The sequence below is a fragment of the Esox lucius genome, chromosome 25 (genome assembly GCF_011004845.1).
Source record: "Esox lucius isolate fEsoLuc1 chromosome 25, fEsoLuc1.pri, whole genome shotgun sequence".
NCBI lineage: Eukaryota > Metazoa > Chordata > Actinopteri > Esociformes > Esocidae > Esox > Esox lucius.
Genome location: NC_047593.1, coordinates 19,925,091 through 19,948,655, shown reverse-complemented (window position 1 = coordinate 19,948,655; position 23,565 = coordinate 19,925,091). Strand labels below are relative to the sequence as shown.

Genomic DNA, 23,565 nt, shown 5'->3' with positions numbered 1-23,565 from the left:
GTTCTGCGCGTTCCTCACCCAGTGTGTTGATGCGATACAGGAACTCTCTGAAGACATCCTTCTCCTGGAGGAACTCAACAGGTATCTCAGGTAGGGTCGTACCAAACTCTCCTCCCGGACGAGGAGACCAGCCCAGCTTCCACACCTACACACACACACAAAGGTTAAACACACACACACATACACGTGCATACACACACACACACACACACACACACACACTACTGACCAGCGCTGGGACCCTGGTGTAGCTGTTGACCAGCGGTAATCTGGACAGACTGATGATGATGTTGCGTAGCATCGGGGTGAGGAAGGCTGGGATTTTGTTGTTTCTATGGTGACCCAACGACAGAACAGTCTGGAGACCCTCCACCAGCTCAGCCATGATCTCACAGGACCGCCGCTCACACACGTCTGGAACACAGACACACAGGTCACACACACACACACACACACACACACACACGAGATAGATGTACTGTTTGTCCACTGGGTTGGCACTCACAGTCAGGGTGTGGAGCGTCTGTCTGGTCTGACTCTGACAGGGTGGTCATCTTCCTCTCTGGACGGAGGAGCTGGTCCCCTGGACCCACAGACACTGGAGAGGGAGGGGAGAAATAAATCAACCTCACACCGAGGGATGGTCATTATGTTTGGACAACAGGAAGAGAAACCGCTGCTCTGTCATCCTCAAACAGTGATCCTAATAACATACCAAATACCAAAACACAGACAGGCAGAGCGACAGACAGAGGCAGTGCGACCGACAGAGAGGCAGTGCGACCGACAGAGAGGCAGTGCGACCGACAGAGAGGCAGTGCGACCGACAGAGAGGCAGTGCGACCGACAGAGAGGCAGTGCGACCGACAGAGAGGCAGTGCGGCAGACAGACAGAGGCAGAGCGACAGACAGACAGAGGCAGAGCGACAGACAGACAGAGGCAGAGCGACAGACAGACAGAGGCAGAGCGACAGACAGACAGAGGCAGAGCGACAGACAGACAGAGGCAGAGGGACAGACAGAGGCAGAGGGACAGACAGAGGCAGAGGGACAGACAGAGGCAGACCTGCGACGATGAGGAGTCGTAGACAGTGTATGAGGGAACAGGTGTGTGTGCTGTAGGGGGCTGTGGAAAGGCTGTTCCAGACACAGGGCTGCTGTAGGGCCAGACAGAGGCAGGACACGGCCCCCTGGAGGTCTACGCTGAGGGGGACTCGGTCCTGGAGAACACCCCACACCATCATCTACACACCGACAGAGAGAGGAGCATTACTGTTAGCTAGGGACAGAGAGAGACAACCGAAATGAGCAGATACACCACCTGTTATCTCCATTATATACGAATATCATTTCTATTAAACAACACATATTATTGACTAAAATATGATCAAAATAAAATCCAAAACACTTTCATCAAATAGATTCCAAAGCATCTTTTCTGTCCTGGAATGTTGTGGGCGTGACCGAGAGAGAGAATTAACATTGTGAGGGTGCCAATAAGGAGCGAAGCAGGAAGGAGGGTGCCAATAAGGAGCAAAGCAGGAAGGAGGGCACCAATAAGGAGCCAAACAGGAAGGAGGGCACCAATAAGGAGCGAAGCAGGAAGGAGGGCACCAATAAGGAGCCAAACAGGAAGGAGGGCACCAATAAGGAGCGAAGCAGGAAGGAGGGCACCAATAAGGAGCGAAGCAGGAAGGAGGGCGCCAATAAGGAGCGAAGCAGGAAAGAGGGCGCCAATAAGGAGCGAAGCAGGAAGGAGGGCGCCAATAAGGAGCGAAGCAGGAAAGAGGGCGCCAATAAGGAGCGAAGCAGGAAGGAGGGTGCCAATAAGGAGCAAAGCAGGAAGGAGGGCGCCAATAAGGAGCAAAGCAGGAAGGAGGGCGCCAATAAGGAGCAAAGCAGGAAGGAGGGCACCAATAAGGAGCAAAGCAGGAAGGAGGGCACCAATAAGGAGCGAAGCAGGAAGCCTTGTCTTTTTGAGACGCATGTTAAAGACAGAGATTTACAAGTATTTTATCACTCCTTTAGGCTTCTGCCACAGGTCAATGGCACTATTTGGAGATTATTTAACTGAACATCAACTGTAAAAAAAAATAAAAAGTGAGATTATCACTGTGAAGTCCCTTTAAAGGTTACAGGGTCAGGGGTCACAGACGGGGTTACCTCGGCGGTCATGGTGGTGAAGGAGGTGATCAGGTGTTGTTTGTCTTTGGGGATCTGCAGAGAGGAGGGCAGCTGCCCCACGGTGACCAGATACTGAGACAGGGCCTTGCACAGACACATGACCTGGGGGTAGAGGCCAGCCTCCCCTGGACAGAGGCAGGCAAAACACCACGTCAGGAAATGACATTCGGAGGTGTAATTAATGCAACGCAGGCTACTGGGAGAGAAGGTTTTGGGGCTCTACGGAGAGACTCGATGGCAGGAAAAGCCACCTGCCTGCCTTCCTCACCGTATACAAGGGTCAGCTGGTCCCAGTAGGGGTCGCCAGGGTCGGATTTGGTCGGAGGCAGGAAGGAATGGTGAGGAACGGGAAGGAGCTGCGTGACTTTGCTCAGCTGCTCCAGGGTCACGCCCAGAGCCGTCTCCAACAGCAACGACCCCTGACCCCTGGTCAACCTCTGAACACCCAGACTCAGACATGGACAGAGGAGGGAGAGGTTGAAGTCCTGATGGAAAGGATGGAGAAAAAGGGGGAGAGAGAGAGAGATGAAGGGAGAGGCAGGGGCTGCGGTAATACCCATGTAACAACTTCACATTTTTTAGGGTTCAAGACTTTTGCGAAAAACTAACTCCTATTTTAAACCTCCTATTTTGGGCTGGGTGTGTAGTTACAGTGGGGAGAACAAGTATTTGATACACTGCCGATTTTGCAGGTTTTCCTACTTACAAAGCATGTAGAGGTCTGTCATTTTTATCATAGGTACTCTTCAACTGTGAGTGACATAATCTAAAACAAAAATCCAGAAAATCACATAGTTTGATTTTTAAGTAATTAATTTGCATTTTATTGCATGACATAAGTATTTGATACATCAGAAAAGCAGAACTTAATACTTGGTACAGAAACCATATCATACGTTTCCTGTAGTTCTTGACCAGGTTTGCACACACTGCAGCAGGGATTTTCCTACAATGTGATTTTCTGTATTTTTGTTTTAGATTATGTCACTCACAGTTGAAGAGTACCTATGATAAAAATGACAGACCTCTACATGCTTTGTAAGTAGGAAAAACCTGCAAAATCGGCAGTGTATCAAATACTTGTTCTCCCCACTGTATGTGTTCAAATAGACACATTTACAACCAGTGCATGTTTAAGAACATCTCATTTCCAACCACAACACACACACACACTTCACCGGAATGGCAATTCTCAGGCTGACTATCTTAGGCAGCAGATAAAAAAGGTCAAGATTAATGGGAACCTTTAATGTGTTTCAGGGGTAAGACAGGTGTGTGTGTGTGTGTGTGTGTGTGTGTCTGTGTGTGTCTGTGTGTGTGTGTGTGTGTGTCTGTGTGTGTGTGTGTGTGTCTGTGTGTGTGTGTTTCTGTGTGTCTGTGTGTGTGTGTTTCTGTGTGTGTGTGTGTGTGTGTGTCTGTGTGTGTGTGTGTGTGTCTGTGTGTGTGTGTGTGTGTCTGTGTGTCTGTGTGTCTGTGTGTGTGTGTGTGTGTCTGTGTGTGTGTGTGTGTCTGTGTGTGTGTGTGTGTCTGTGTGTGTGTGTCTGTGTGTGTGTGTCTGTGTGTGTGTGTGTGTGTCTGTGTGTGTGTGTGTGTCTGTGTGTGTGTGTGTGTCTGTGTGTGTGTGTGTGTTACCTTGCATGTCATGATGGTATAGAGATCCTCCGGAGGTAGTTTGGTCAGGAGTTCCGTGGTCTCCAGGAGCGACCCGTCACCACGGAGACAACACTGGGACTTCACCAGGGCAACGTACCAATCCTAAAAAGACAAACACGTTAAAGAACTTGAGATGCGGCAGAGTGGCCGGTTACCTTAACACTTAAATGGCAGAATCCTTTTGGACCAGAGAAGGCCAATAAGTTGCCGGGGTCCCAGTGTCCAAATGTCTGGAAGGCTGCACGATGTCTGACCACCACATCATTCACAGGTTACTGGGCCTTTTTAAAAACCCTGCACCGTTCCCTGGGCCGGTAAAACCTACTGTCAGATAATGTCTTCAGCAAATTCTGTACGTTCACAAAATTTAAGTAGTCGTCAACTACATTTTTGGCTTAAGAATTGTTTCTCAAATGTAACAAACTATTTTTATTGTAAAGGACTACACCCCTAACACACACACACATACACACACACACACCTTGTCTGCATTGACAAGCTCTGGGGCGGGGGGCGGATTCCCATCCAGGGGATGTGATGTCATGGGAGGGGCGGGGCTGCTGGTCTCCTCGGCGATGGTGGCTCGGAACCTGTCCAGCAGGGAATAGAACCTCTGGTGCCTGGCCAGAGAAACAGGAAATGACTTCACACCACGCCATACATAAAATAAATTAAAGAAAATACATCAGTTGGAAACAATGAAAGACAGGGACAGGTATAGGGAGGGGGAGACAGGGACAGGTATAGGGAGGGGGAGACAGGGACAGGTATAGGGAGGGGGAGACAGGGACAGGTATAGGGAGGGGGAGACAGGGACAAGTATAGGGAGGGGGAGACAGGGACAGGTATAGGGAGGGGGAGACAGGGACAAGTATAGGGAGGGGGAGACAGGGACAGGTATAGGGGGGAGGAGGTGTTGTTACCGTTGAGCTAGTCCACTGGCCTGAAGGTATTCCTGGATCCTGTCCAGTTCCTCTAGAGGCAGCTGGGCTATACTGTTCTATGGGGCAGAGATGGAGCATGTTCAACACACACACACACACACACACCCACCCTCCCCCTCGACCCCCTCACACACACCTGTAGTGTTTCAGCCAGCAGCATCTCTACCCTGCGGCAGGCCAGCGTGTCCACCATGCGAGCCAGGACTCGGAAAGGGGTACTCAGGAGTTTGTCCACGTAGAGCATCAGCAAGGAGCCAGACTGGGACAGGTGGATTCCTTCCAGACACTGGAGGGTCTTCTTCAACATGGTTGGCTATGGGGGAGAAAGGGGGAGAAAGGGGAGATGGAGTGTGCACATCAAGGCATAATAAAACACCCTCGATGTGCTCGCTCTGTGCGTGTCTGTGTGCGCGTTCTCACCGTGGACACGTCGTCACACCGTGACTGTATGGCCTGGATGAAGAGGCCCGAGGCAGCGGAGTTGCGGTGGATGGCGCTGATGAAGTCCTGCACTGGAGGCTCATGGGAAAGGTTGATGAGGTCACGGACGTGGTTGACGATTAGCCATGTCAGGTGCTCTGAGTCGTGGAGGTTCTGACACTGCAACACAAACACAGAAGACGGTTGGGACTGTTTCTGACAGCTCATGCATATTCAGTGTTTTGGTATTGGTGGCAACAGCGAGAATTAAACCCACAATCCTGGCAAAGCTCTGCCAACGGGGAAACACAACGTAGTCACAGAATAGGATGAGGGCTCCACATTATCACACTCACCACGTAGTCACAGAATAGGATGAGGGCTCCACATTATCACACTCACCACGTAGTCACAGAATAGGATGAGGGCTCCACATTATCACACTCACCACGTAGTCACAGAATAGGATGAGGGCTCCACATTATCACACTCACCACGTAGTCACAGAATAGGATGAGGGCTCCACATTATCACACTCACCACGTAGTCACAGAATAGGATGAGGGCTCCACATTATCACACTCACCACGTAGTCACAGAATAGGATGAGGGCTCCACATTATCACACTCACCACGTAGTCACAGAATAGGATGAGGGCTCCACATTATCACACTCACCACGTAGTCACAGAATAGGATGAGGGCTCCTCTCCGTACAATCTCTCTGTTACACATGGCCAGCCGGGCCTCAGGTCTCTCCTCTGCAGAGGAGTGAGGGGTTAGCAGCTTGGTACTGGACAGGCTGTGTCTCCTGGGGGAGGAGGGACAAATTAGACAAACACACTAACAGAGAGACAAAAAGAGACAAAAAGAGGGACAGGGAGAGATAGACAGAGAGACAGGCAAACAGACAGGCAGACAGAGAGACAGGCAGCCAAGCAGACAGACAGGCAGACAGAGAGACAGGCAGACATCTACCTGGGTGTCTGATGGACCTCTGCCCACCAGCTGTAGTTGGTGTAGTTGATGATGAGGAGGACCTGACACCACAGCAGAACCAGGGAGGGGTGTGTGGTCACCAGGCAACCCACCATGGCATTAAGGCCCTCTAGGGGGTAGAACACGCCCCCCTCAGAGGTCCCTGGAGCACCTGGAGCACCGGGCGGAAAAGCCTCGCCCTTCAGAAGACGAGTGGCTGCTGAGGTTATCCTACGGAACATTCCTGGAGGGAGGGGCAAGGAGATAATACAGTCTATGTGTGTGTGTTTCACAGTGTGTGTGTGTGTGTGTGTGTGTGTGTGTACATGTCGCTCCACTCACCACTCTTGAAGATGTGAATGAGACACATGAGCAGAGTGCCCAGCTGTTGGCAGTAGAAGGTGTGTTGCTGTTCTGTCATGTCCACCTTCACCTGCCGGGTGGAGATGTCTTCCAACAACACGCCCACTAACTGCAGTAGGAACCTGGACGGGGCCGGGCGGGGGCGGGACAACACACAAACACACACGTCATGTTCACTTCCTGTTTTTGTACATCGGTAATACCAGTTAGAAAGACAGAGAGGGTTGCAGCCTGCACTACATTCATTAGGTTTTATACCACTATACTGCCATTCATTATATTAGTCAACTTCAGGCGGCACTGGAGGGGTCGCCCGTCGCCCCCCCCCGCGGTGACCCTTGACTCACCGGGAGAAGGTCTCCTCTGGAAGCACCCTCTCAGGGTTCCCCTCCTGGCAGACGGGCACGGGGGGGTCAGCCGGCGGGGGCGTCGGCGGGCCGCTGTCCTGGTGCAGCCGGCGGATGACGGGGTGGCAGAGGAGGAGGGGAGAGAGGGAGAGCTCGTGGACGCGGGACAGGACGATGTCTTCCGTGGACTGGGAGATGAGGACGCGCAGGACAGCCAGGATACCGGACACCCACAGTTGGACTGTGTTGACATTAGCCTGGGAAGAGAGGGAGGGAGGAGGTGGGGGGAAGGGGAGGGAGGAGCGGGAAGAGAGTGAGGGGAGGAATAAGTGGGAGAAGGAGGGGGAAGTAAGCTTAAGAATTAATCTATGAAGTGTTCTCCAGAGACCTAGCGCTCCGTTAGCTGTTAGGGCGCGCCCGGGAGCGCTCCGTTAGCTGTTAGGGCGCGCCCGGGAGCGCTCCGTTAGCTGTTAGGGCGCGCCCGGGAGCGCTCCGTTAGCTGTTAGGGCGCGCCCGGGAGCGCTCCGTTAGCTGTTAGGGCGCGCCAGGGAGCGCTCCGTTAGCTTTTAGGGCGCGCCCGGGAGCGCTCCGTTAGCTGTTAGGGCGCGCCCGGGAGCGCTCCGTTAGCTGTTAGGGCGCGCCCGGGAGCGCTCCGTTAGCTGTTAGGGCGCGCCCGGGAGCGCTCCGTTAGCTGTTAGGGCGCGCCCGGGAGCGCTCCGTTAGCTGTTAGGGCGCGCCCGGGAGCGCTCAGTTAGCAGTTAGGGCGCGCACGGGAGCGCTCCGTTACCTGTTAGGGCGCCTACCTCCTCAAAAATAATCTGTATCAGCCTCTTCAGTCTGGTTTCCAGCCAATCCATAGTACAGAAACTGCACTCAATGACCTTCTCTATGCTGACTCTCCTGGCTGAATTACTATCCCACTAACCAAACCCATTTCATCCAACTCAAAGGCCTAAACTCAGACTCAGCTACAGTCACTCACGGTGTCCCCTAGGGCTCAGTACTTGGTCCCTTACTCTTCATCATCTACATCCTTCTCCTTGTTTCTGTTTGTTTTCTGTTCCATGTCACTTTTGTACAGCGTCTTTGGGTCCCTGAAAAGCGCTATATAAATATTATGTATTATTATTATTATTATTACTAAATAAGAGGGTCTGGAACCCTAACAGTCAGATATAAAAGGTGCAAGACACAGGTTTCTCTGGATCAGAAAGGGGGTGTAGGTGGTGGGCGTGGCTAGGGGAGTGGAAATAGGCAATGTTGTCTCAACATCATGCTGAATTTACGAATTTCAGAGGCCCCTTGAGTAGTTTTGTCCTTAAGAAGACACGTAAAAGAGGGGGCGGGTATTTCTGCCTTTCATTTTATTATCCTTTTGTTAACTTTAATTCAGCCTATTTTAAATGTAAAGTGTTGCGTTGTCTCCTATTCAAGAAAGGAAGGACTTAAAATAATTTTGTATGCCTGGAGGTAAAATCTTTGCATAGATTAATAAGCATATAGCCGAAAACATTTCCGTGAGGGGACATCATTCGACAGTAGTTGTTAATTACCTACATATCAGGCTTGGCCTTTATACAGCATTTTAATTTGGCTTTAGCTACTGTCTCTTTACTCTATCTTGTCAAGTACATTCAACAACAGCAGTTAAGACAGTCTACATAATATGCTGTCTAGAAAATTGCAATCGTTATTTTCACTTTATTGGGCAAATTTTTCTGGACACCGACAGCAACCTTAGAAAAGGAATGTGACAGCAGGAGGCGTCTCACCATGGTAACGGGAGTTGTGAACATGCTCTTCAGAAGCATGTCGACGGGACGGAGGGAGGATGGCGCGACCGTCTCAAACAGGGTGTTCAACACGCCAAGGGCTTCTGGGGAGTCCAGGTGCATCTGAGGAAGAGGGAGGCAGGTTACCTCAGGAAGGAGCACCAGCGTACGGCTAGCCCCCATGGATGTATGTATGGCTGGTTTTGTGGGTCACGGTTTGGCGCGGTTTTGGTGCAGCGCAGAAATGCACTGGTTTTATTTGGCATTATTATAAAAGATGCAACACAAATCCAGGGAGGATATATAAATCTGATGAGGAACAAAGTGCATTATGAAAACATGGCTCAAACGCGCACACACACAGACACACATTAACAACCTGTTGTTTTGCGATCATGGGAAGTATGATGTCAGCAATCTGCCGGGATAGCCTCTTCCACTTGTCCTCGTTCTCCTTGTGACACTGCTGGAGAACCAGGATGAACATCTCCAGCACCTACACTCACACGCAAAAGGGGTCAAAGGTTACACAAGGAAAGCCCAAAAAATGTCATAAGTTATACAGGTAAAATGTTCCATGGACACGAAATACCAAGATCCCAAAGAAACCACGGTTCCATTGCTGCCGAGTGTGTTTACCTGGCGTTACAGTACGAGTGTGTTTACATGGTGGTGCAAGTGTGTATACCTGGCGGTACTGTACGAGTGTGTTACAGTACGAGTGTGTTACAGTACGAGTGTGTTTACCTGGTGGCACTGTACGAGTGTGTTTACCTGGTGGTGCAAGTGTGTATACCTGGCGGTACTGTACGAGTGTGTTACAGTACGAGTGTGTTTACCTGGTGGTACAGTATGAGTGTGTTTACCTGGTGGTACAGTACGAGTGTGTTTACCTGGTGGTACAGTAACAGTGTGTTTACCTGGTGGTACAGTACGAGTGTGTTTACCTGGTGGTACAGTAACAGTGTGTTTACCTGGTGGCACTGTACAAGTGTGTTTACCTGGTGGTACAGTACGAGTGTGTTACAGTACGAGTGAGTATACCTGGCGGTACAGTATGAGTGTGTTTACCTGGCGGTACAGTACCAGTGTGTATACCTGGCGGTACAGTACGAGTGTGTATACCTGGTGGCACTGTACGAGTGTGTTTACCTGGTGGTGCAAGTGTGTATACCTGGCGGTACTGTACGAGTGTGTTACAGTACGAGTGTGTTTACCTGGTGGTACAGTATGAGTGTGTTTACCTGGTGGTACAGTACGAGTGTGTTTACCTGGTGGTACAGTAACAGTGTGTTTACCTGGTGGTACAGTACGAGTGTGTTTACCTGGTGGTACAGTAACAGTGTGTTTACCTGGTGGCACTGTACAAGTGTGTTTACCTGGTGGTACAGTACGAGTGTGTTACAGTACGAGTGAGTATACCTGGCGGTACAGTATGAGTGTGTTTACCTGGCGGTACAGTACCAGTGTGTATACCTGGCGGTACAGTACGAGTGTGTATACCTGGTGGTACAGTAACAGTGTGTATACCTGGTGGTACTGTACGAGTGTGTATACCTGGTGGTACTGTACGAGTGTGTTTACCTGGTGGTACAGTAACAGTGTGTATACCTGGTGGTACAGTAACAGTGTGTATACCTGGTGGTACTGTACGAGTGTGTTTACCTGGTGGTACTGTACGAGTGTGTTTACCTGGTGGTACTGTATGAGTCGTAGCAGCATGGAGACCACCACCTCCTTCTGCGTGTCAAGCTCTTTCCCAGCGTCCGCCTTGTTGGAGCCCCTCAACACAAACAGGTCATGGACTATTGGCTGCAAGGCTGGGATGGCTGGAAGGGAACACACATGCTTCAATCTCCACAGGTGACTAAAAGATTTATTTCTTATACTTCAGCAGAGCAACAGGTTTGGAATATTGACATGCAACAGAATCAGTATTTAATCACAATACATGAGAATCGTAATATATACCTAATCACCACCAGAGTGTGTTGATAATATTGTACTGTCAAATCCTAAGGTGCTAAACGTCCACATTCAGCCTTCTGTTTAGGGCGCTATCGGCCTCTCTGTTTAGGGCGCTCTGTTTAGGGCGCTAGCGGCCTCTCTGTTTAGGGCGTTCTGTTTAGGGCGCTAGCGGCCTAACTGTTTAGGGCGCTAGCGGCCTCTCTGTTTAGGGCGCTAGCGGCCTCTCTGTTTAGGGCGCTAGCGGCCTCTCTGTTTAGGGCGCTCTGTTTAGGGCGCTAGCGGCCTCTCCGTTTAGGGCGCTCTGTTTAGGGCGCTAGCGGCCTCTCCGTTTAGGGCGCTCTGTTTAGGGCGCTAGCGGCCTCTCCGTTTAGGGCGCTCTGTTTAGGGCGCTAGCGGCCTCTCCGTTTAGGGCGCTAGCGGCCTCTCCGTTTAGGGCGCTCTGTTTAGGGCGCTAGCGGCCTCTCCGTTTAGGGCGCTAGCGGCCTCTCCGTTTAGGGCGCTAGCGGCCTCTCCGTTTAGGGCGCTAGCGGCCTCTCCGTTTAGGGCGCTAGCGGCCTCTCTGTTTAGGGCGCTAGCGGCCTCTCTGTTTAGGGCGCTAGCGGCCTCTCTGTTTAGGGCGCTAGCGGCCTCTCTGTTTAGGGCGCTCTGTTTAGGGCGCTAGCGGCCTCTCTGTTTAGGGCACTAGCGGTGAACCCACCGTGTGTAACAGCCTTCCGCCCGCTGGCCATGATGCCGTCACAGAGCTGGATGATCTTGGGGATGCTGATGATCTGTTTGGAGTGGTAGCGCTCATATGACAGTAGAACCAGGAAGAAGAAAATGTTGGGGACAATGGCCTCCGAATCTCTGCGGGTGAGAGACAGACATTGAGAATGTGGTTGACATTCTGCTGGCCTTAATAAAATCCTATATACTGGAACCTAACACACATTTTGGATAGAAGTGAAGCCAATAAGTATGGAGTACATATCAACACATATCGACTAAAATAAATTGACAGTAAAAACTCGAAGTTTATAATTAACAAAAAATAATTGTGTCTCAAAAAGGATAAAGACTCTGTAAAACTAAACCCCATGTCTTACCTGAACTGCCCCACTTCAATGTACTCAAACTGCTTCAAGACGAAACCTATGAAGACCTGAAGGGGAAAAAGACAGGTTTATCATAACATCCTGCGCGTGTGTGTGTGTGTGTGTGTGTGAGTCAGGTGTGTGTGTCAGGTCCATGTGTCAGGTGTGTGTGTGTGAGTCAGGTGCGTGTGTCAGGTGTGTGTGTGTGAGTCAGGTGTGTGTGTGTGCGTCAGGTGTGTGTTGTTACCTGGTCGGAGTCCAGGAGGCAGTAGTTGACTCTGAGCTGGACCAGCTGGGCCAGTAGGTCCAGAACCTGTCGCTGCAGAGCCACTGAGGTAGAGGTGGTGTACTGCTTCAGAGCCTTGATCACCAGCGGCTCGAACAGACGGATGTGGTTGTGGATCGCATTCTGGAACAGTCAGTCAGACACCCAGCCATTACCTCCTCTCCCCCGTGTGGTACCGTATCTCCCCCCCCGTGTGGTACCGTATCTCCCCCCTCGTGTGGTACCGTATCTCCCCCCTCGTGTGGTACCGTATCTCCCCCCTCGTGTGGTACCGTATCTCCCCCCCCCCGTGTGGTACCGTATCTCCCCCCCCCGTGTGGTACCGTATCTCCCCCCCCCGTGTGGTACCGTATCTCCCCCCCCGTGTGGTACCGTATCTCCCCCCCCGTGTGGTACCGTATCTCCCCCCCCCGTGTGGTACCGTATCTCCCCCCCCGTGTGGTACCTTATCTCCCCCCCCGTGTGGTACCTTATCTCCCCCCGTGTGTGGTACCTTATCTCCCCCCGTGTGTGGTACCTTATCTCCCCCCGTGTGTGGTACCTTATCTCCCCCCGTGTGTGGTACCTTATCTCCCCCCGTGTGTGGTACCTTATCTCCCCTGTGTTTGGTGACATTGGTGATGCTGGACCTCAGCTGGTTGGATACCTTCTGCATCACATCAAACCACCTGATGAAGAGACAGAGGAGGAGGAGGAGGAGGAGATGTTTATTGATGAAGAGGTACAGAGGAGGCGGCGGCTCAGGATGCGTGTGCGTCTCCTCACCCCGAGGCGTCCTGCTCCTGCTCTGCCTGCACCATGTTCCTGAGGCTGGCGTCAGCGAGGGCCTGGGTGAAGTGGGTGTAGGGGGCCATGAAGCAGTAGTGGTAGAGGCCAGGCCGCAGGCTGGACGAGCCCAGGCGGAGAGCCTTTCCCTGGGATCGACTGGGACCGCCCTGGGCCCCCTCGTACTGGGAGGCTAGGTTGGTGCCAAACAACGTCTTCAACAACTGGGGGGGGGGTTCATGGAACGGACATGTGACGGCGTACACACACACACACACACACACAACAAATCAATCTTTTAATTTCCCAGACTAGGAAATATGTACCGCACAAACACCATTCATTGTGCTCTGCAGACACACGTGTTTGTATGGATCCATCGCACAGGGAGCCAGACTCTTCGTCCCTGTCGGCAGGACCCAGCATCACTCTGTGGTGGGCCCCTCAGACCACATTACACTGGACAGTAATGGAGACATTACACTGGGCACCACCACACGGGACACACCCACACGGGACACACCCACACGGGACACACCCACACGGGACACACCCACACGGGACACACCCACACGGGACACACCCACACGGGACACACCCACACGGGACCGGTTCAGACTCTCTAATCAGGGACTGGTTTAGAGCAGGGACAGCAGGTGAATACAATTAAGTAACAGGTAGACACAAAGAAAAATCCCCCCAGGACTGGAGTTGAATAGCCCTGCTATAGACTAAGGCCAATCCTAAATGGGCCTCATGTGTTAACAATCAGTAAAGTACTATTTCCTTCTGAAGAGCAGGGTGGCAGAATGATCAGAACCGACATGCTCTTACACTCTCCCACACAAACACACAAACACACATACACACACACACAAACACAAACACACATACACACACACACACTAACCTGTTGGACACAGACTGTTGCCATCATAGGTTCCCTGGAGAAACAGGCCTTCAGGTAGCTTAGTATCTCCTCCACACACTGTGATGAAACCAAAATAACTGCTAAAGAACTTATTTATAATCAGTAACAGTTCAGTAAATCCAATACAGAACATGCTGTTATATTACAGAAGTGTTTAACGGGTTTATGAGGTTAATGTTATAACATGTATATGGAAGTGTTGTTATGTGCCTGTGAACGTAACAAGTTGACAAGCACAACATACTGAACATAAAGAAGTGTATAAGAGCTTGTGGGGAACATGAACATGTCATAACATGTCTCTCAGGATGAATAACCGTGTATAAAAGGGGCCTCGTGGGCAGTTCTAACCTTCCCGATGTCATGTAGTGTGGCCATCTCCAGGAGCTGGGACAGAACATCCAAGGTGGAACGGAGGAAGCCTCCAAACTTCTCGTTGGTGCTACGGAGGTCCAGCGTAACCTAAGAAACACACCAAAACAGCAGACAGGAACACAAGCAGGCGATTAACCGTCAGGGAACGCCTCTCGCTTAACAAAAACGGTCTGATTTGAAGATTTAAAGTATTCCCAGTAAACTGGCAGAAGAGCAAACACGCGCTTCGGACAAGGTGACGAAGGAGCGAGACGTTCAGAGACCATAACGGAAAGACCACAAACCAGCCGCCCAAGCAGGCAACAAGAGGGCAGAAAGGCGCTTGCGTACCTTGTAGTTAGCATGCGTGGCTTTGAGGACGTCATACAGTTTGAGGTAGGTGGGCAGATGGTAGAAGCTGCCCAGGGTGGTTGACTTTGCCACGTTTGGGGTGGACCCGGCACTCTCTGCTGTCCGGCCTGCTCAGAGCACCAGAAAGGATGACAGCAGGTCATATAGTGCACAGTGTGACTGTGTGTGTGTGTGTGTGTGTGAAGAGAATCGTGTCCTTTTCATGTTCTTCTTGTTTGAAACCTGTGCACCTGTCTGAAACATTTCAACTACGGTCTGAAAACCAACTAAATAGCCAATTTGTTGTAATTTAAGCAAGCTGGTATGTTGTGTAACTGCAGATCTCTCAGGAGCAGTGATTCTGGCTCATGTTTTGTAGTGTGCGTGAGTGTGTGTGAGAATGTGAGTGTGAGCGTGTGTGTGAGCGTGTGTGTTACCTGTGTTGGTCTCGTTTCCTTTCTTAGGGCTGATGGGGGCGTTGCCGGGCTCCGTCGGTTCCTTCTCTTTTCCTTTCCTTCGAATGGGGCTGAGAGACGGAGTGTTGGCCAGGGACGGCAGGGTCGCCTAGGGAGACAGCAACACATTCACTGTTGCTAGGGAGAAGACTCATTCACTGTTGCTAGGGAGAAGACTCATTCACTGTTGCTAGGGAGAAGACTCATTCACTGTTGCTAGGGACAAGACTCATTCACTGTTGCTAGGGACAAGACTCATTCACTGTTGCTAGGGACAAGACTCATTCACTGTTGCTAGGGACAAGACTCATTCACTGTTGCTAGGGACAAGACTCATTCACTGTTGCTAGGGACAAGACTCATTCACTGTTGCTAGGGACAAGACTCATTCACTGTTGCTAGGGACAAGACTCATTCACAGGACAAAGGATGGATGGTTTAGAAGGGACTAATCTACTATTTATTACACAGAAAGAATAGTCTCTTATCAAGCGTTGTGCTTGGAGTGAAACAGGTGTCAGTAGTGTCCAGGAGCATCACAATAACTCAGCTCGACTTTAAATGCACCAGTAGCAGTGGATGTAACTATCGCGTGGATGGAGAGGCGAGACCAGACCAGGCCAGACCAGACCAGACCAGACCAAACCAGGCCAGACCAGCTAACCGGTAGATTTACCAAATCCCTGTTTTCTATAGGATATAGGTCTAGTGCTTCCTACTGAGGGTGTTCTGTAGGTGGCGTGTCAATGAAGGAAATTAAAGTCAAAATCCTCACTGCTGTCCACTCAGAGGCAGGACACTGACCAATGTCGGGCTGACAATGGGAGTTGTTTTATAGTGCTACTTTACTGATTACCTTGACGACGGGTCCGGGAGGCGTGTCTTCCAGTACGTGGGCACATATGTTCAATATCTTGAGGAGGTGAGAGAAGAGCTGCTCCACCAGGACCACCAGGGGGCGCTCCCCTAAAGCTGCCCACGGCTCCTCCGCCTTGGTGGGGGCTGGTGCACCTTCCTCTTCCCCCGCCCATGGGCTTCGCATACACTTAGGGGCCGCCGCTGAAGGAAAGTTGTATCGGTGATGGTTCAATGTGGTGGTAAAGACGGTTGTATCGGTGATGGTTCAATGTGGTGGTAAAGACGGTTGTATCGGTGATGGTTCAATGTGGTGGTATAGACGGTTGTATCGGTGATGGTTCAATGTGGTGGGAAAGACGGTTGTATCGGTGATGGTTCAATGTGGTGGTAAAGACGGTTGTATCGGTGATGGTTCAATGTGGTGGTAAAGACGGTTGTATCGGTGATGGTTCAATGTGGTGGTAAAGACGGTTGTATCGGTGATGGTTCAATGTGGTGGTATAGACGGTTGTATCGGTGATGGTTCAATGTGGTGGTAAAGACGGTTGTATCGGTGATGGTTCAATGTGGTGGTAAAGACGGTTGTATCGGTGATGGTTCAATGTGGTGGTAAAGACGGTTGTGTCGGTGATGGTTTAATGTCGTGGTAAAGACGGTTATATCGGTGATGGTTCAATGTGGTGGAAAAGACGGTTGTATCGGTGATGGTTTAATGTCGTGGTAAAGACTGTTGTATTACTGATGGTTTAATGTCGTGGTAAAGACTGTTGTATTACTGATGGTTTAATGTCGTGGTAAAGACGGTTGTATCGGTGATGGTTTACCACTGACCACGTTGTGCCATGCAAGCACATAATTAGCTCCACCTGTTGCGCTAATGTAAAAGGTTTGGGAGCTGTGTGAATGTCATGTTAAGGCTGGAGTTGTGTTAAACAGGTGTGAAAAACATTCTACAATAAAGATGATGTTTAACAGGTGTGTTCACATTTTTGTCGTATCACCCAGCACATTTCCAGACACTGCTGTATCGACGTTAACATTGTACATTGTAACAGGGTGTAAAGGGGTGTCGTACCAGCCAGCAGGTTTCCGGCCAACAGCAGAGCGTCCTGGTGGGCAGAGAGGTCCAGGGGAAACCAGGCCGAGGAGAGGAGAGACATTACCATGTTGGCCATGCCTACCGTCAGGGTCCTTCGCCCCTCCTCCAGGGGGCCCGAGCCCGGCTGGGAGAGGCTGGAGAGGGAGGGAAGAGGGGGAGGGAGGGGGAGGGGAGGGGGAGGGAGGGGGAGGGAGGGGGAGGGAGGGGGAGGGAGGGGGAGGGAGGGGGAGGGAGGGAGGGAGGGAGGGAGGGGGGAGGGAGGGGGGAGGGAGGGGAGGGGGGAGGGAGGGGGGGGGGGAGGGGGGGGGGGGAGGGGGGGGGGGAGGGGGGGGGGAGGGGGGGGGGGAGGGAGATGGAGAAGATACTTATTTTAGTTCAGTTTTGTCTCATATAATCAAACACAAGAATGTCTTTGCTCAGACAACATGGCTGCCATCCTGCAAATCATGTTGTGTGTTGTTGTCATAGTGTGTGTGTGTGTGTGTGTGTGTGCGCACGCGTTTACCTGTGGGAGCGTGCCCGGGATGGGTTAAGGTTGGAGCGGCTTGGATGTGTGAAAGTGGAGCTGACGTACCCACAGTGCCACCCAGTGCTCCAAGTGCATGCTGGGAAGGAGATGGTGAGGAGGTGAAGAGCCTCACAGCAGCCGAACTGTGACATAAACAAAACACACAAATAACCCACAGAGAAACTAGTGAATAGAAGATGAGAGACAGAGACAACCACCTCAGAGGTGAAAGGTCAGGTGACTCACCGTCAGGGCTCGAGACGTGGAAGATGTCAGAGCGTGGGAAATGGCAGAGATGACTCTGGAGAGGTTGTTCTCCACAGTGACGTCTGATACTCCCACACACAGGTTATAACCACGATATGTCCTGACACAGAGAAGGGAGATTCAGGTCTGCGGGTTTAACAGCCTCTCAGATAAACAGACTATCCATCCTGAGGATGTGACCATTAACAGAGATGGTAGAGACTTGTGTGTGTGTGTGTTACCTGGTGATGGTAGAGACATGTGTGTGTGTGTGTGTGTTACCTGGTGATGGTAGAGACGGTGAACTGCGACGGCGGTAGAGTCTCATGCATCAGCAGCTGTAGGTAAACAGAGCTCTGGTCTCGGGCGATGGCCACCACAGAGTCAGCCTGGCTCGAGTCACACTCAAAGAACAGCCTGCCAACCAGTCTACACAGAGAGACGCAGGTTCAAGGAGAGGTCAAGGGATTAACGACAGTGTGACAACCCCACACACACACACACACACACACACACACACACACTACCTGCTGACAGTGGACGCGGCGACATGTCGCACTCTCGGATCATCGTCCCCCAACAGATGGATGACAACATCATTCAACACCCGGTCCTGTAACCTTAGCAACTAGATAGAGACAGAAAGCTGTAACAGTGATCATGAATACAGGTAGAGACAGAGAGCTCAGTGATGAGATGTCATACCCCAGTGTAATGGTGGTCTCCTTTGTGTAGAGTCTCAGTTCTCTTCTCCAGGAAGTTAACCAACCTGAAAAAAGCAAGACAATCCACTGACAAAACACTAAGATGAACACAAACTTTCACAAGAAGACAGTCCCTCTACAATCTGACTTCACTGTGACTCCTGGATCACCTCCGCTGTCATTAAGAAGACATAACTGATCCTAGATCAGATCCCTCCTGTCCATATAATATGATTCAGTATCATCTCAGAGACATAACTGATCCTGGATCAAATCCCTCCTGTCCATATAATATGATTCAGTATCATCTCAGAGACATAACTGATCCTGGATCAGATCCCTCCTGTCCATATAATATGATTCAGTATCATCTCAGAGACATAACTGATCCTGGATCAGATCCCTCCTGTCCATATAATATGATTCAGTATCATCTCAGAGACATAACTGATCCTGGATCAGATCCCTCCTGTCCATATAATATGATTCAGTATCATCTCAGAGACATAACTGATCCTGGATCAGATCCCTCCTGTCCATATAATCTGATTCAGTATCATCTCAGAGACATAACTGATCCTGGATCAAATCCCTCCTGTCCATATAATATGATTCAGTATCATCTCAGAGACAACTAATCCTGGATCAGATCCCTCCTGTCCATGTAATCTGATTCAGTATCATCTCAGGGACATAACGGACCCTGGATCAGCAAAAATGTTTGGACAGAAGGCCTGGAACTTTGAAGAAACATCTCACATTTAATTCCCTACTGGATTTCTGGGGGGGCAGAATCTCTTACCGGAAGTCCATCTCGGCGATGGTGTCAAGGAGTTCCGTTCTGACCAGCCAATAGGAGCAGTCTTTTAAGGTCAGCAGGTCAATGAGAAGCTGGAGACCCAACTCACTCAAAGTACTACTACACAAGGTCATGATGCAGTGCTAAAACCCCGACACACACACACACACACACACAGACAGACAGACACACACACACGTTTATTTATGCATCATCAGAGGACAAACAGAGATTCTACAAACCCCCATAAAAGCAGAGGCGCTTAATAAGTGTCGATTTTCAGCCACTTCCCTTGGACTGGTTCAGACCAGGTCTCTATAAAGGGATCTTAATGTCCCGGGAGGAAAGGTGCATATTCAAACGTTATCTCCAGATTACATAATTAAATTTTTTTTTTTAGTTGGACAATGTTTCCTTTGCATTGTGGGCCCAACAGAACATAACCCGTCCAATGTCTTTTATCCGTCACATTACAGAACCACGGTCTCAGACAGGAGTGTGATCAGAGACCAATAGGGCTGATGCCTGTCGACGTTGGGGTTTAATTGGCTCAGGCTATTAGCGTGACACACATGGCCCCGCCCCCTCACCCTGACTGCAGAGCAGGCCATCTTGCATGCGACGGAGGATTCGTCCCGCAGAGTCTTCCGCAGCACGGGAATCAGATCCACCAAAGTTACGGGGTTGCCTAGTGGAGAGACGAGGGGGGGGGGGGTGAACGTCCGCATGTTGAACAGCAACACACACACACACACACACACACACACACACACGTTTGTACAGCTACCCTCATGGGGACCAGAAAATTAAAATTGCATGCTCCCTTACCCTAATCTTAACCCTAAACTTAACCAACAACGCCTGGACCTTAAAGAAACTCCAATTCTAACTATAATATAAATTGTAAGTTTGACCCTAAACCTAAACCCTGAGCCGGAAATTGACTTTTGCCTCAAGGGGGACCAGCAAAAGGTCCCAATGAGTCCATTTTTTTCTGGTTTTACTATACTCATTGGGACATTTGGTCCTCATGAGTTTAGTTAGACCTAAAACACACACACACACACGCATAAACAGACACAGACACACACACACACTCTTACCGGTGGAGCTGTGCACAGAGGCCAGCCAGGGGTGTATGTTGTAGCGTGTCTTGGTGAGGGCTGCCTGGATGACAGCTCCCGTCAGGATGGCTGTGGTGCCCCTGATCTGAGGGTCTGCATGGTCCACCAGGGACAGCACATCAGAGATATACTGCTGCTCTGTGAGGGGGGAGGTTAATGTTTTACTACCTGGGGGGGATCACGTTTAAATGCTTACATGGTGCATTAAGGCTCTTCATTTCACGGGGGCTTGTTCGTGGTCGAGACAATTTTATAGACAATTTTGACACCACATCTGGGGAATCCAGTGGAAACCATTAATCATCCAGACACAGACTGTGTGTGTGTGTGTGTGTCTGTCTGTCTGTGATGTGTGTGTGTGTGTGTGTGTATGTGTGAGACGTGCTTGTGTGTGAGTGTGTCTGTGACGTGCGTGCGTGTGTGTGTGTGTGTGTGTGTGTATGTATAAATGTATATATGAAATGTGTGTGACGTGAGTGTGTGTCCTACCCTCCTGAGTAACACCATCCAGTGGTTCCAGGTAGAGAGGGTTGAAGAAAGCTTCTGGGTGAAGTGCTGCAGCCGCCCCAATACAGCTGACTGCCAGGGCCTTCACACTGACCCGCACCTCCTTATCAGGGACCACACCTACACACACACACAAAGGTTACAAACACACACCACACACACACACACACACACACACACGTCCCAGTGTCTTACCATTCCTCTGGCCAGTGAGGAGGAAGGAGGCAGAGAGGAGTCGTACACAGTGTACCAGGGGCTCCGCCTCCTGGTCCGTGTAGAGACCAATATGACCCTTTATCCTCGACGGCTGGGGGAGGGAACACAATCAGCCAATTACAGCCAAACAAAATGAGACACAGTAACGCCAGCCAGTCAGGATATAGCACATTTAAACACGTTTATAATCTCAAAATGATTTCCATCAGTCTGAGGACAGGGGTTGGACCCCGTAATCAGTGACTATAGAGGGGTTGGGCCCCGTAATCAGTGACTATAGAGGGGTTGGGCCCCGTAATCAGTGACTATAGAGGGGTTGGGCCCCGTAATCAGTGACTATAGAGGGGTTGGGCCCCGTAATCAGTGACTATAGAGGGGTTGGACCCCGTAATCAGTGACTATAGAGGGGTTGGACCCCGTAATCAGTGACTATAGAGGGGTTGGGCCCCGTAATCAGTGACTATAGAGGGGTTGGACCCCGTAATCAGTGACTATAGAGGGGTTGGACCCCATAATCAGTGACTATAGAGGGGTTGGACCCCGTAATCAGGGACTATAGAGGGGTTGGACCCAGTAATCAGATACTAAGAAGGGGTTAGCAGATACATTCCTCAGAAGTGAATGTGTGTGCGCGTACCTTGTTATCCAAGTCTGTGGGTTCTATTGGTTCGTCCTTTGGTATGAAGCGGTCCACGCTGCTGTCAGATGCCTGCCTGACGTGACCTCTGCCCTCCAGCAGGTGAGGCTTATTCCGCGCTAAAACAACAACAACCCAATGCACACGCGGAAATGTAAATGCAGGGATCAAATCCCCCCATTGGGATAGTTACAAGGACATTTGACCTAGTGGGAGGATTTCACCAACCCTGTGAGGAAAAAGGCCAACTCCGGCATGGGGTCAGGTTTACGGTACCATTTAAGTTATGATTTAGAAATGAGGTTTACGGTAAAGTTTAAATTATGTGGAAATAATAGTAAACTGTGTGTGCCTCATACCCAGGGCAGACTGGGAGAAGGGGTCAAGAAGTTCTGGGTCATGGGATGAAGGTGAGGCTCCCTCCTCTTCCTCATCCTGTAAGGTTCCAATCTGCATCCCTGAATACTGGCTCTCACTGCCGTCCAACACCTACACGCACAAACACACACACACGCACAAACACACACATGCGCACAGACACACAAAAACAGACACACAGTCAAAAGACACAGACACATTGAAACATCAGTGACTAAGACAGTTTCTTCCTTCAATATGAACTCATGCAATGCCTTCCTCTGATGGAAGCAAAAGCAGTGATGATAATAAAACACTCCCAGCCTACTGAGAGACTGATTTGACATTGAGGAGCATTCAGGGACACGGTCAGATTATAGAAGAGTTGACCCCTATGAGCCCTGGGCGAAACTAGAGCACTGTGGGAAATGGGAGGAACCAGACCTGGAGAATAACTCAAGATGTGGAAAGAGTCCCACGCCGCTTGGTTAGCGAAGGAATTACCTTCCCCAAAGCTGAATCATTTTCCAGATACGCAAGAAGCGCAGAGGTTTTCCACTTCATACCAGGGCCATGACTCCAAGTGTCTGCAGCCGGAAATGTGTTCATTCGCCAGGAGAAATATGACAACGTCCAATGAGGAAGCTTCCAAACTCACAACCTGGCCACAGTTGGGTAACCAATCAGACGCCCAAGCTCAGCTAACCAAACTGTCATCCTAACATGACAGCAATGAGGGAAGTGGAATTTTAACAGTTCAAACATACATTTTCATTTTGGCCTTTGATTCCAAAGCAGTTTAAAAAGAGCGACTAAATTGTAATCCGCTAAAAACCTGTGCAGCTACAGGGAAATAATTCCCACCCCAGAATGCCCTTCAAACAAATCCGAAAGCAGAAGTCAACAATGTCATGGTGTGAATACGGAGGAGAATGCCAGCTGACGGAGGACACATGCTGTGATTTAACTACACGCCAACTCCCTCCACATCCAACACCCAGGAACTGAACGCCTCCAAGAAGAACAGGCACCTAGAAACCCAGGGCCTCCGAACACGGCCAGCAGAGGTACCGGGGGTGCCAGGTAGTTGTACCAGCCCAGCTTCCTGACAAACTCTGGTCGTTCAATATTGCCCATTATGGACCCCCACCCCCCCCCCACCAATTATTTTTTTATCTCGACGTTAAACAGCAGAGGTGTGTAGGTGCAGGGCTGGAACAAAAGCCTCCACATCAACCCACAGGAGGAGTTTAGGAACCTTCAATAGTTACGAGTACATCAATGTCGCTCATCTCGGCTTCGCCTCCAAGCCAAGGAAACATCTTTGCAGATGTAGGGAGAGGGGCAGCGACGGGGGAGGGGGGCGGGTTGGATAAGGTCTTTTCGAGCTCTCAAAGCGTAACAGAGAAAAGCATTCGGGCAACGAGGAGCGTTTTTAAGCAGGGGACAACGTGCATGAACTGGTTTCAAAAGATAAGGGGGCGGCAGGACGAGAGACGAAAAAATATGAACGAAACAAAAACGGTACTATACAGCCAGGCATGCCCCTCCCCTTCACCTCTGACATCAACCAATCAGCCAATCACCTTACTAGTACCGCTAGAGGAAGAAGCTGCGGGGCCAGAAGAGAGGGAGGAGGAAGAAGAAGAGGAAGAGGCAGAAGAGG

General features: G+C 50.5%; 1 protein-coding gene and 1 non-coding gene across 7 annotated transcripts in view; both read right to left on the bottom strand.

Moving 5' to 3' along the window:
* Nucleotides 1-23,565, bottom strand: part of htt (huntingtin) — a 42,495-nt gene that overhangs the window by 8,625 nt on the left and 10,305 nt on the right. For all 6 annotated transcript variants that reach the window (XM_029118060.2, XM_029118064.2, XM_029118062.2 and 3 more), the window contains 41 exons: nucleotides 21,902-22,031; nucleotides 21,543-21,661; nucleotides 20,885-20,996; nucleotides 20,672-20,809; nucleotides 20,162-20,320; nucleotides 19,649-19,746; nucleotides 19,062-19,201; nucleotides 18,261-18,324; nucleotides 18,083-18,183; nucleotides 17,838-17,984; nucleotides 17,556-17,676; nucleotides 17,307-17,452; nucleotides 16,778-16,935; nucleotides 15,701-15,903; nucleotides 14,827-14,953; nucleotides 14,390-14,517; nucleotides 14,036-14,146; nucleotides 13,664-13,741; nucleotides 12,754-12,977; nucleotides 12,578-12,656; nucleotides 11,950-12,111; nucleotides 11,715-11,770; nucleotides 11,327-11,475; nucleotides 10,354-10,490; nucleotides 9,041-9,157; nucleotides 8,662-8,784; nucleotides 6,890-7,146; nucleotides 6,522-6,664; nucleotides 6,180-6,423; nucleotides 5,880-6,012; nucleotides 5,202-5,381; nucleotides 4,918-5,094; nucleotides 4,761-4,837; nucleotides 4,319-4,457; nucleotides 3,817-3,939; nucleotides 2,453-2,669; nucleotides 2,164-2,309; nucleotides 1,067-1,244; nucleotides 506-598; nucleotides 230-414; nucleotides 19-145 (listed from right to left, as the gene is read on the bottom strand). In XM_029118060.2, coding sequence (XP_028973893.2) covers nucleotides 19-145; nucleotides 230-414; nucleotides 506-598; nucleotides 1,067-1,244; nucleotides 2,164-2,309; nucleotides 2,453-2,669; nucleotides 3,817-3,939; nucleotides 4,319-4,457; nucleotides 4,761-4,837; nucleotides 4,918-5,094; nucleotides 5,202-5,381; nucleotides 5,880-6,012; nucleotides 6,180-6,423; nucleotides 6,522-6,664; nucleotides 6,890-7,146; nucleotides 8,662-8,784; nucleotides 9,041-9,157; nucleotides 10,354-10,490; nucleotides 11,327-11,475; nucleotides 11,715-11,770; nucleotides 11,950-12,111; nucleotides 12,578-12,656; nucleotides 12,754-12,977; nucleotides 13,664-13,741; nucleotides 14,036-14,146; nucleotides 14,390-14,517; nucleotides 14,827-14,953; nucleotides 15,701-15,903; nucleotides 16,778-16,935; nucleotides 17,307-17,452; nucleotides 17,556-17,676; nucleotides 17,838-17,984; nucleotides 18,083-18,183; nucleotides 18,261-18,324; nucleotides 19,062-19,201; nucleotides 19,649-19,746; nucleotides 20,162-20,320; nucleotides 20,672-20,809; nucleotides 20,885-20,996; nucleotides 21,543-21,661; nucleotides 21,902-22,031 — 5,746 coding nt within the window. The remainder of the gene's footprint in view (nucleotides 1-18; nucleotides 146-229; nucleotides 415-505; nucleotides 599-1,066; nucleotides 1,245-2,163; nucleotides 2,310-2,452; nucleotides 2,670-3,816; nucleotides 3,940-4,318; nucleotides 4,458-4,760; nucleotides 4,838-4,917; nucleotides 5,095-5,201; nucleotides 5,382-5,879; nucleotides 6,013-6,179; nucleotides 6,424-6,521; nucleotides 6,665-6,889; nucleotides 7,147-8,661; nucleotides 8,785-9,040; nucleotides 9,158-10,353; nucleotides 10,491-11,326; nucleotides 11,476-11,714; nucleotides 11,771-11,949; nucleotides 12,112-12,577; nucleotides 12,657-12,753; nucleotides 12,978-13,663; nucleotides 13,742-14,035; nucleotides 14,147-14,389; nucleotides 14,518-14,826; nucleotides 14,954-15,700; nucleotides 15,904-16,777; nucleotides 16,936-17,306; nucleotides 17,453-17,555; nucleotides 17,677-17,837; nucleotides 17,985-18,082; nucleotides 18,184-18,260; nucleotides 18,325-19,061; nucleotides 19,202-19,648; nucleotides 19,747-20,161; nucleotides 20,321-20,671; nucleotides 20,810-20,884; nucleotides 20,997-21,542; nucleotides 21,662-21,901; nucleotides 22,032-23,565) is intronic.
* LOC114830706 lies at nucleotides 13,119-13,247 on the bottom strand. Its single transcript, XR_003778137.1, has one exon.